This window comes from Aphis gossypii, chromosome X (assembly GCF_020184175.1).
Source record: "Aphis gossypii isolate Hap1 chromosome X, ASM2018417v2, whole genome shotgun sequence".
Lineage (NCBI taxonomy): Eukaryota > Metazoa > Arthropoda > Insecta > Hemiptera > Aphididae > Aphis > Aphis gossypii.
In genome coordinates this window covers 44,935,773-44,948,951 of record NC_065533.1, presented here as the reverse complement: position 1 = coordinate 44,948,951, position 13,179 = coordinate 44,935,773, and the positions used below count along the sequence as shown (strand labels likewise).

Here is a 13,179-nt window from a genome sequence, read left to right as displayed (position 1 = left end):
ACGCCTAAGAAGTGCTTAGTTCTATCTAGTATCTTGCCATTACAATTTGTTACTTACAATAATACTCTACACATAAACAAGTACTTACGATAAGTACCTACTACGCAATATGCGTACTGTAAGCCGAGCAAACCAAACATTGTTTTTCTTTAAATTCGTTTTTAATAAAAATTATTTTTTTTAATACCTATGAACCATTGGAACGACGATTGGTTCAAAACCGAACAATAAATGTAAATACCAATAACATTGTCGGTGAACTCATGATAGATATTTTATCGGCTTCCTTGATCTCTGTGGTCCCCCATAAATACCTTTATGAAAATAAGTATTTAGATAATTTAGCACCTACCTACTTATACAGGTACATAATATAAATAAATATACCTAACTATATATTATTTATATTTAACAATAAACATATTATAGGTAATCATAAATTTGAGCAAAGGTCAAGTGCATAATTACAAATTTTGATTGCCAATATTAATTTCTGAACCTATGTTGTTGACATCATATTAATATAGGTGCATGAGTGCATGAGTGTTAATGAGTGCATTAGTGCAAAAAAATAAAAAATAAATTTCTTTTTAAGAATTTCTTCTATTTTAGTCTCCATATCTTATTGGCTACTATCTTAAACTTTATACATAGACAATGGAAACATGGAATCTAATGCTCTTGATTGAATATTTCACTAATAATAATATACAAGATATCTTGATATCTATGTGGTTATGTAAATGTAAATCAATTCAAATCACGTCATTAATTCGCTAGACACTAATTCACATCATTTTTTGGTAGTCAGAGTCGACTTAGTGATTTACATTTGTGAGAAGATTTTCAACGTGCGGTAAATACTAAATTTTTATTTTATTTTCAAGGTATGTTAGTAAAAAACAATTATTTTTATAATCCAATTAGGTATGTTAATCATATAAAAACACTACACGTTTAATGAGTAGGTACCTACCTAATGACAAACCGATATTAAATAGATGTACATTTTTGAAGTTTTTTTTGAATATTTTTAAGAAACCTATATATGAATGCTAACAATTAAAAATAAGAAAGACAAATTCAAATTGGCTCCTACAGTCCCATCTTCTTCAATTAGCATAGCCCTGGAAAGCTCTGCATAAAACTAGGTATATAGAAACCTAAATTATCATTATTAATTTAAACCTAATTTGATCCATAGAATTACGTAAGTACTAAATAGGTAGGTACTCTAATATTATTACAAGGAAAAAAATGATGTTTAAATATTTTATAGATATTTAAAAACATATATGTATTATCGTCCATCAATACTTGATACACTTTAGTAGTTTAGTATACAAGACCCATCCTTTATCTCTATTTGCTACCTATTCAGAAATTATTGATATTAAATTTAGGAAATTTCTATTTACATAGTATTAAACATACGTTTTTTGGCATGCTCCCAGTTTAACACTATAACAGAAGGAGAAACAATGATGATTCTCATTTCTCACTCACATGAAAGGTTCTGAGCTATAAAGAAACAAACATTTAAACAATAAGTAGTGAAAAGACAGAAAAAGAAATGAAAATATATTGAGGCTAACAATATAAGTACCTACCTAGTATAATTTTGTGATTGAATTTAATATTTATACAATGTCACAAAGCCCGCACCTATTATAACTTAAGTCGAAATTTTGACAAAACCTAAAAATTTATATTTATTATTTTCATATTAATACACTATTAATAACTATTGTCTATTATCTTATGGTACATTTTTTTTTACTTATCTATTTTTTTTAGAACATTATGAAATCCAATGGCCAACAAAAATTCAAACTCCAGTGTACTTGTAAGTACCTACCTACCTACTATAAAATACTAAATAAAGTAGCAAAAAAGCCATTAAGGTAAAAAAGTCAACAACAATAATAATTATTGCCATTTATCACTGACACTTTTAATTAACTTGATCGACTTGAAATCATACTTACTTATTTTTCATTAATTAAGTACCTACACATCATGTAACTCGTGTGTAAAATACATTTGACATAAGAATATAAAGCAACTTAGGCAATGCAAACAATATTAAACTAATAAATAAAAATACAAATAATTAATTTCATTCCACTTTTTAAAATGTATACAATTTATTCCAACATACCTATAACCTATCTAAGATCTAAACATTAAAAAAAAAATCAAAATAATTTAATTACAAATAATGTTTAGATAATAGATACCTATTTGTAATTTATTATTTTAATACTGCTTTTAAATTTATCAATAAAGTGATTAATCAATAAAATAATAGGAAATGACAAAATATTTTTTTACTTTATTGTAGTTAACTAGTAACTAACAAGTCTTTTATACTCTTGTAGTAAGTTTTATTTACTAGTGTAAATACTAGAGAGCCTATATATTCTTATATAGACTCTCTAGTAAATATTAATGAGTAATGACTAATAAATATACCTAGGTAACTAGGTAGGTATCTACTGTTTAGCTTAGTAATTATTTAGTATTACTTAGTATACTTAGTGTTAATCAGTTTAATAGCACTATGTATAGTATAGACTATACAGTTTACTTAACACTCAACACCTATGTAGGACATCAGTATTAGTTTTTTGGCTCAAGTACCTACTAAAAATATGTATCTATATTATGAGCTATTAATTCATAATGAACTATTAAACATTTATACCATATCCTAATTAATCACACTGGAATTAATAATACCTAGTAAAAAATATCTACGTCTCCATAATCAAAAAATAAATAAATAAAATAAAGATTTGGTAAGTTGCAGTATCTACTATCTAGTTTATATAAAAAACCACTTAAGTTTTAAATCTGTCGAGTCTTGTGAAATTTATGTTGAAAATTATTCCATAATATTTATAGAGTACTTGTATCTTAACCACATCATTTCAACATGAAAAGGGCTTCGGTTTTACTAAAATAATTAAAGTAAAAGTTGTTGGTAGATATTAGGGCTAATGAAATTCACGAGTAGTTAAGCGTAAAGAATAAAGACATCTATACTATTGTCAGAATTACCTCAATTACCTATCGACTATCTGTATTCCGTAGGTGTTCTTATTTATCTATCATAATAAGATACTTCATAGCCACAAGGGCACAATAGAAAAATAAAAAAATATAACAAATGAACAACGATGACATATTGATTTGAATTTTGATTGTATGGAGGCGAATGTAAAGTGAGAGTACAATACTATATTATCTAAATGGGCGATTTCAAAAGATCGAATCTAGATCCTGGCACGGTGTTATAATATAAAATATTTACACACTATTATAACATCATCAGTGATATCGGCTAAAACGATAAATATTAATATTATTCAATAACAAAGAGAGCGAAAAAAAACAACGGAACTAGGGAAGTACTGTTCAGGACGTCCCCTTCGTCATACGGTTACGGTCATCGACGACGGAATTACGAGTTTACGACCGCCCTGCGAAGCCGTCTCAGCATCCGACGAATGACGAGCGACGACGTCGACCGCGACGCCGACAACGGTCGTCATCAGCTGTTCAACGGAATGCCATCTGTCCATTCTGTCCCGTCGCCGTGTAGGGCCGCGGAGCGGGGAGTTTTCGGCGTCGCGCTCCCTCTTCACTTCATCCCACCTGCCGACGACGCGCAGACGAATCCGTTTCATCTGCGCCACGACGAAACTCGTACACAACTTCATGCACGTAACGTAATAACATTATACGCGAACGCGCGCGCATATACATATCACACACACACACACATAGATAGATTACACTGTATACATATATATGTGTGTGTGCTGTGATTATTTTTTTTCTTTTATTTGGTTTTTTTGCGCTCTTTTTCTTTTTTTTTTGTCCCCTTTTCCGCCGGACCGGAGAAACATGCGGATCGCATAGCTGTCTCTCCACGACTGCGTATTGTTTTTTTATTTTTTTTTTTTTTTAACCGCACCGCAACACATAACTGCCCGCGCCACTCGAAGACGACAATTAATACACAACAATACCTGTAGTAGTTGTAATAATAATAATAATAATTATTATTATTTGATATAATCTCGTGCCGCCTGCCACTGCAGCCGTGTCCGCACACCGTCGTCTGCCAAGCGGTTTACCACAGTACAACACCATCATCATCATCGTCGTCGTTATTTATTAAATTAATATCAGTACTACAACAGTTGAGCAGTTCTCTCGTCGAACATTTAGCACCACAGCCGAACGTTTCGCCGAATAAACATCGCGCAAACTGCAGTGTTATCACCGCTATTACCGCCACCGTTTTTTTTTTAACAGTCGCTGCAACAAAAATCAGTGTTTATTATTCGATCACGTCCAGCTGAGTATATATTAAACGATCAAAATGTCTGACGACAAAGTAACCGGTCACCGTCTCCAAAGTTTCAAGCATAGAGGCAAAACCGAAATTGTAAGTACACTATTCAAATAAGCTCGATAAACATCAGTTACTCAACTTGTACTACTTTTCAGTAGAAGTAAACTTCTGTTTGAATTAGGTTCAATTGTAGTATTCTTGATGATCTTTGACAAAATCTTAATTGTATGTGAAATAAGTTTAGATCGATGTTACTATTCTTGATTTCTCCTAGTTAGTACTTTCAGAAACATTGATTTTGTTGAGTTGTTATCTTATTTGTTGCATATGTTAATATATTAGCCGTTGTACTTGTCAATATATATTGTTTCTCAACTTTAAGTGACATGGTTTGTATTCAAATCTGCACCTAAACTGCTAGTGATGTATTCAAGAAGTAAACGGCTGTTCAGATGATTGTAAGATAACATAGTCATACTTATTACAGCTTATGATTAGACATTTATGGTCTCTACTAACCTATAGCTGTAAAGTAGATAGAGTAATAGATTTTGTTAGGTGTATATTTACTACCTAGCTATTTTAGTTTAGCTATACTATTTCAATGGTTATTGACTGAAAATTAAAAAAATTATATATTTTAATTTTTAAGTGCCTATTTTGACAAATTTTTGTTCACATTTTTTATTTACACTCATTAGGTATATATTATACTATTTATGTACTATTTGTTAGGATGAAAATAAATAATTATTTATTTATACTTGATCAGCCTTGTATTGTATTTAAAAAACTGTTCTTTCCATTTGTACTTTTATATGTATGTCAGTATGTGTAGTGTATATCCAATATAATTTATTAAAATATGCAATTAAACATATTATTTACAAGTTCCTAAATGGTTTTTATTGGATCAAGTAGGTACATACTTTCTTCTATTTCTTAATAATTTCTAATTTTTATGATAAAAATAAGTACCTAATTATTTTATTTTTGTTTATAATAATATAATATAATAGTTTAATTCTAGTATCTATATAAATATATGTTAATGGTATTCTAAACATGTTAAATGAATTTAATTTCTTAAACCTTATGCTTTGTGCTTGTTTAATAGATATTAATTAAAATGTTTTGTTATACCTATAAATTGCAGTATATTTTCTTTTTGATATAAGTTATAAATCAAGAAAAATTAGTAATTAGTGCATTCACTGATTGACTTGATTTAGTAGGTATAGTTAATATATGCAAAATTTTCCAATTAGCATTACCCGTACCTTATTTTTCAATGTATTATAACTTAATTGGCATAATAATTAAGTAACTAATTATTCGGCAATATTTTCTATAAATACTATTTAACATGTGTGCAAGTTGTAGTTAATATTTCTATTTTTAGCCAATTTTACTAATAAAAAACTCTTGATTTTCTTTCGCACAAGTAAACATTTGTAAAATTTAAACTATACTACTAAATAAGAATTCAAAATCAAAGATATCATAATATCTTATATAGAGAAAAGGCTGAAATTTATCATGAATCTAGTAATAGCTTAATGAATGTAAATAGTTGAAGAAAATTTACTTCTAATTATTTTTATGTTACTAATTTTACAATACATAGTTAAATTTGGATTATTGCATTTTCATAATAATCATATTGTATTTATTATATTATTCTGAACTTATTCAATTTAATTATTTACAAAGAGTGTAATATTGACATATTGATATAACAGTATATTAAATATAAAACTGTTAAATATACTTAATATTATTTTGTCCAGTGGTTAAAATATTCTAGATCTAGATAGATATATTAAATAAATAATTATTAAAATACATTAAAATTTACAATAGAATGATTGATCCATAAACCCATTATATCCCAGTGGTATTAAAAAACTGCTTTAAATAATATTGCTTATGTAAAATTTTAAATACTATTTATTGTATCATTAAGAACTAATTGAAAACACCAATATGAAAAATATTTTCTTATAAATTGATCATATTTATTCTTGCACCATCAAAATTGAAATATAATTTTAAAAAAAATCATTAAATTACACAATTTTGTTTTTCACTACCATTGTGTAAAAAATTAAAACTTAAATTTTATTGATGCTTATACTTTGATAATCGTAATTGATTTTTTCACAGAATTAAAACGTAGTGGGTACAATAATAATTGTGTACACAATATTTTACAAACCAGTGATTTGAAAGGTTAGATAAGTTAAAATAATCAGCTGGTAAAAATAACATTTGATAATGGTGTTATCATAGTTTTTTTATTTATCTAACAATTCTTATAACATTGAACTTTTTTCAAACACTTATATGATATTTGATAAACCACTACTAAACATTAAATGGAATATTGTGAGCTAATTGTTTTTTTAACATGATTTAGTTGTTATGATTAGTCCATTCAATTTTAGTATACCATTACATATCTTTTATGCAACTTAGTTGATATATTATATAATATGATATTTATGAATTATTTTTTACTTAGAATACCACTTAATGATAGATTTAAAACATTAAAAGTTGCTTTATGAATACTATTCTTCCAAATATATTTAATTAGGTATCTAAGGTATCTTGTAATTTTTAAGGATGCTGTAACATGCAATCAAAAATAACATTGTTCATTATTCCGTGATAATGTATATTTGTATCTTCTTTTATAAGGTTTTTGAAAAACTCTTAAGAGTTGGATTGTATAAATTTAAAAAAATAATTAAAAGTTTAGAACATATTTTCTACCTATGTGATATTAATTCTATTAACATGATAATTTTTCCATAATTTTCTTAACTTCTTAATTTTTTTTACGTTTAAAAAGAAGGATTACCTACACCAATAGATTTTAACAATTTGTTAAAAATATACATGGAAAATTAAAATTATTATATAACTACATACCTAATTTTGATTTTTTAATTCAGTTGCATAAAAATAATTAGTTTAATGGTTTGCTAAAATTGAATGGTCTAATATTATAAGCCACTAAATCATGTTTATGGGATATTAGCTCAGTATTGATTCATCAAATTATCAGATAGTTTATGCAATTTGGCATTATAATAATTAAAGATTGGTTCTCAAAATAATTGAATTCTCAAATTCCCTGAACTTTGAGAAGTTACAAAAATTCAGTTTGTTGAAACTCAAAAAGTTAAGAAAAATCAAATTTAATATTAATTTTATTAGAAATAATAATTTATTGTCAATACATTAAATTGTGTACCTAACAGCTATCAACATTAATAATTAACATTTTAACTTTTTAAAACGAATTAATAGATTTAATTTAAAGTTCATAACTTCATAATTAAATGTTTGTTGAAAGTTACAGTACAGTGAAACTTCTATTTAGTGAAGTTCCATGGAAAGGAAAAAAATTGTATTATAGAGGAATTCGTTAAACAGAATTAATTCATGATTAACAATAAAGGTCATGGTTCTTAAAAATAATTCGTTGAATAAAAAAATTAGTTAAATGGAAATTTGTTGTATGGAAGTTTCACTGTATAAATTGATTTAAATTTTCAAAAAAAGTTTAAATTTGATTTTTTTTTAATTCAAGTTCAACTTATTATTGATAATAATATTCTGATATACATATTGTTAGTATGATTTTTAAGATATTTATTTTGGCTACTGTGCTGTATACTAAACCACAGTTATGACAAGAAACCAATACCAAAACTAAAAAAAAATTTTTGTCAGTCATTATGAATATAGAAGTGTAGGTATCTAAAGACTTTGTAAAATGCTTCCATGTAATGTATTTCAAAATAAATGTATCTATTAAAATTGTTTATATATTATAACCTAAACTGAATTACAGGAGAGGCGAAGAATTAGGAGCGAGGCAACTGTCGGATTAAGAAAAAATAAACAAGAACAAGAGTTAATGAAACGCAGAAATGTCGGTGAAGTACTGAATGGTAAATAATTATAATAAATGTTACAATATAAAAATGTATTTAGCATTTTTATTCATTTTCAGATGATATAGACTTGGAAAAACCATTAACTGAGCATGATCTACGTGCTTTAGTTGAAGAAGCTGGTAGTACTATTCCTGATGTTCAACTTAAAGCCATACAGTCTGCAAGAAAATTGCTATCGTCTGATCGCAACCCACCAATAGATGAACTTATTAACAGTGAAATACTTCCTATATTGGTTCGTTGTTTAGACGAGCATAATAAGTAAGCAAAATAATTTTATATTTGTAATTCTTAAAGTGCCAATTATGTATAATAAAAATACTATATTTAATGTTTAAAAATATATAAAATTAAAAAGACGTTATATCCGCATGTGTTGTCTCCATTTTACGAATGTAAAGTATAGCAAATTTGCATTCAGTAGAATTAATTTTATACTGTTAGCTTTGATATTAGAGTCTATTTATCAATTATGAAACTTGAAGTAAATAATATTATCTATGGAATCTCATAGGCTTTTATTCACATTTTAATTTTAAGTATTTTTTTATGCAAACAGCCTAAAATTTATTTCACTGAATCCAAATTTGCTATGTTTACATTCATGAGATGGAGATAACACATGCAGGTTAACGTATTCTTAAAGTTTGACTCATGCCTAAATACTGATAATATAGTAGAACTCAATTAATTAGGTTAATAGTGTGGAAGGGTACATGAGTAAATGAAAGCTACAGTTAATCGAGACTATTTACTGAACAATATTATATGGTACATTGTCTTATTATAAATTATATCAGGGCTTAAAATTAAAATTGATTCATCTCTTTTAACCCTATTTATTATACAGTCCATACATGGTTTAATTAATTATTATTATTTATTGTTCATAACCTACTTACAATATAATATTATGTTCTGCTACGCTATTTCTTTACTATTGAGTATTGGTACTTATAAATTTTCGAATAAGGGAGAAAACGTGAATAGTTGAGACATAGTTAATTATGGTTTTACTATGTATGCAGAACAAATAAAATAATTGGTACCACTCTTCTGTACAGTTGGTCACTATTATTTATGTGTTAAATTTGAATCATGTGATAGGTATCATTGTGTACAAAAAACAATTCTGAACGGAGATGACTTTTCCGCCTAAGATATATTTTCTAGTGGATTGTGAAAAAGGTGGTTTATATTTTAATGACCTGAATATATCAAAATTTAAGTTCTTTTATAATTATTGTAATCCAACTTTAAAAAAAATTGTAACTAACGATTTTTTCAACTACAATAGGAATAACTTATAAGAAACATAATATTAAATTTTCAAGTTGTTTTGGGCACCCAAAATTTAAACAAATAAATTTTTAAATTTTAAAAATATATCGAAATATTGCTATTCTTTATTTGCAATGTTGAGGAGATATTGATTCAAATAAACGAATTATAAAGTTGGGACTCAACTAGCATATTTCAAAAATTGTGTTGGGACTCAACTAGCATATTTCAAAAATTGTGCTGGGACTCAACTAGCATATTTCAAAAATTGTGCTGGGACTCAACTAGCATATTTCAAAAATTGTGCTAGTTTGGCCACAATTTGAGTATGCTACAGTGAAGTATATTAGTAAAGTATATTAGTTTGTAAAACTATACAAATATATTTTATTATTTTTAAATAATTTATTTATAATTTTTGTTTAGTCCAACATTACAGTTTGAAGCAGCGTGGGCTCTGACTAATATTGCAAGTGGTACATCTCTTCAAACTCAGGCAGTTGTTTCAGCGGGAGCTGTTCCATTGTTTTTAAATTTATTAAATTCAACTAATCAGACAGTTTGCGAACAAGCAGTTTGGGCACTAGGTATTTAATTAATATTATTCATTCAGTTTTTTTTAAACTAAATCAAAAATGTATAATTTATTTTATATAATTTTAGGAAATATTATTGGTGATGGTCCACAACTACGTGACTATGTTATAAGTTTGAATGTTGTGCCAAGGTTACTTCTCTTTATCAATCCAGCTATACCGATAACATTTATGCGAAATGTTACTTGGGTTATAGTTAACTTGTGTCGAAATAAAGACCCTCCTCCAGCACAACATGTTATAGATGAACTTCTTCCTGCTCTTAATTATTTGATTAATAATAAAGATATTAATGTAATTATAGTTAACTAAAATTATTTTCACGAGTATAACACTTAATAATTGACATGCTTTTCTTTTTATGTATAGATTCTTGTTGACACTGTCTGGGCTATCAGCTATTTGACAGACGGAGGTAATGATCAAATTCAAAGAGTTATTGATAGTGGTATAGTACCTAATCTAATACCATTATTATCACACAAAGAAGTGAAGGTTTGTTAAATTAAATAAGAATTTTGAATTAGAATTATAATACTAAAATTAATAAATGTTAAAAAAAAAATTAGGTGCAAACCGCAGCTTTGCGTGCAATAGGAAATATTGTTACAGGAACCGATGAACAAACACAAATAGTTCTTGATGCTGGTGCATTATGTCATTTTCCAGCTTTACTTTCACATTCAAAAGAAAAAATATGCAAGGTATTTATTGAAATATTTTTTGTTATTATTAGTGAGGAAAAAATTTCTGATTTTCTTTTTACAACTCATGAATACAATTAATTATGCATGTTATGTGTCCCCTACCAACAACTGTAAATAAAAAAGAAAAAAAGTATTTTGTAGTTTTAAAAAAAAAAATTGAACTAAAAAAATATTTCAAATTTTTTGTTGAAGAAATCATAAAATATTTTTTAAATGTAATCAACATAACAATTATTTTGGGTAAAAATAAATTCATTTGAAATTCATTATATTTCCTTATGTCCCATTCCCAATATTTCCCCAAAAGTAATTTAAAACAATGCATTTTATGTCCCACAATGTGTGATGATCCACATTCTCTTGGTTCGTGGAATCTGATTTCTTTAGCATCCATTATCTAGTTAATATTTGTGCATTATTGTGCCTCTTTTGTATAATTCAGTATTGTACAACAATACATATATGCAGTACATCTCCCTCTGCTATTATTAGGATTACATACCCATGTTTACCTTATAATACTATTTGATATGATAAGCCCAGTCCATAGTTATATTTTATATTGTATGAAATAACATAGCATGTATCATGTTTATTGTTTAACTTGAATCAATATTATTTTTTTTTCTATAGGAAGCTGTTTGGTTTCTCTCAAATGTTACTGCTGGAAATCAAGTACAAGTTCAAGCTGTCATAGATGCTGGGCTGATACCAAAAATAATTACACATTTATCTAAGGTGATAAAATTAGCTTTTAATAAACATAGGTTATAGTGTATTATAGTAAATGCAATAATTTATCATTTATTAACTTAAGTTTGAATTTGGCTCGTAAGTAGAGCAAGTATTATTTCTGCCACAAGTAGCTAATAGCAAACTTAATCTAAACTAAAATAATAAGCAATACATGATAATATTGGTATAGGTATCTCTAATGTTATTTATGTTGATCTATAATGATAAACTTATTTTATATTATATTTTTACAATAATTGTAGAGTGAATTCCAAACACAAAAAGAAGCAGCGTGGGCAATTACTAATTTAACTATCAGTGGAAATAGTCAACAAGTAGAATGTGTTATCAGTGCTGGTGTTGTAGCTCCTCTTTGTGCTCTATTGTCATGTCAAGATAGTCAAGTTATTCAAGTTGTTTTAGACGGTTTACAAAATATGCTTAAAATTGCTGGTCCTGATGTTGATGCCTTAGCTAATTTGATAGAAGAATGTGAAGGTAATTTCTTATTTTTATATCATATTTCTATAAGATAATTATTAATTTTAATGCATTTATTACAGGACTTGATAAAATCGAACAACTTCAAAATCATGAAAGTGTTGAAATTTACAAAGTTGCATTTGATATCATTGAGAGATACTTCTCAGAGGTAATATATATTATACAATGCATTGATAATTATTTTTATCCTTTTTTATTTTTATTTTAGGAATCAGCTTCACCTACACAACCTCCATCATGCTTTGAATTTAATCCGGCTACTACAAACACTCAATTTAAATTTTAGCCTCTTTTTTTTTAATTATCATTATTATTATTTTTAAATATTGAGTTAGCGCGACTCCCTTGGACAATAAAATGTTGTACTTGTGATCATTCGCGTTGCTTTATATCCAATTTGAATCAATTCATACTAATTCAATTTAAAAATTATTATTTTTACACGTCCACTTTTAAATTGATAGTGAATAAATTTATTAATTTAACCTTGGGCAAAACTCTGAAAGAAGAAGGGAGAAATTGAGCTTTTATTGAAAATAAAATGTCGACCATGTTATTGCGTATCTAATATATTAAAATATTTTTTCAATTTTATATTATATGCATTATGTGGTAAATGATTTATTGATCACAATTTGTTGTTAAAATTGACATTGGCCAAGTTATTCTAGTTTAGAGTATTTTATGTATCTAAATAGATCAGTTTATTTTCATAGTAAAATATATTTGATGTCCTTTTGGCTCCATCAATCTAATAATAAATTTAATCTAAATTCTGTTGGCATTTTACTATCTGTTTGAAATGTAATTTATTTTAAATATTTTTACACCACACATTAAATCTAAGTTTATTTATTTGATTAATTACTTGGCATTAAAATATTGTCAAATTTTAATATTAGAATGCAATTAACTGTTCAACACTATACCATGAAATATTATTTGTAATATTATTTTTATTATTTTTCCATCGGTATTCATTTGTTTTAAAATCAAAATAAAACCTTGTATTATCGTAC

At 26.7% G+C, this 13,179-nt stretch overlaps 1 protein-coding gene across 3 annotated transcripts; it reads left to right on the top strand.

Moving 5' to 3' along the window:
* Nucleotides 1-775: 775 nt before the first annotated feature.
* On the top strand, nt 776-12,535 carry LOC114129290 (importin subunit alpha-4). 3 transcript variants are annotated; one of them, XM_050205357.1, is made up of 12 exons: nt 776-856; nt 1,798-1,846; nt 8,232-8,331; nt 8,394-8,598; nt 10,045-10,205; nt 10,282-10,508; nt 10,584-10,709; nt 10,784-10,918; nt 11,555-11,659; nt 11,920-12,154; nt 12,220-12,308; nt 12,369-12,535. In XM_050205357.1, the coding sequence occupies exons 2-12, from the start codon at nt 1,814-1,816 to the stop codon at nt 12,444-12,446; spliced, it is 1,494 nt and encodes a 497-aa protein (XP_050061314.1). In that variant the 5' UTR covers nt 776-856; nt 1,798-1,813; the 3' UTR covers nt 12,447-12,535. The 3 variants fall into 3 exon arrangements, with proteins under 3 accessions (XP_050061314.1, XP_050061313.1, XP_027849776.1); XM_050205356.1 differs by lacking the exon at nt 776-856 and adding an exon at nt 869-887; XM_027993975.2 differs by lacking the exons at nt 776-856; nt 1,798-1,846 and adding an exon at nt 3,813-4,459.
* Nucleotides 12,536-13,179: the final 644 nt, after the last annotated feature.

Excerpts from the sequence above, each read along its gene's own strand:
- LOC114129290 (XM_027993975.2), top strand. The coding sequence starts at position 4,394 with ATGTCTGACGACAAAGTAACCGGTCACCGTCTCCAAAGTTTCAAGCAT. Across the intron at positions 8,332-8,393 it reads TGTCGGTGAAGTACTGAATG|ATGATATAGACTTGGAAAAA; the intron begins GTAAATAATTAT and ends ATTCATTTTCAG. Across the intron at positions 12,155-12,219 it reads TTTGATAGAAGAATGTGAAG|GACTTGATAAAATCGAACAA; the intron begins GTAATTTCTTAT and ends CATTTATTACAG.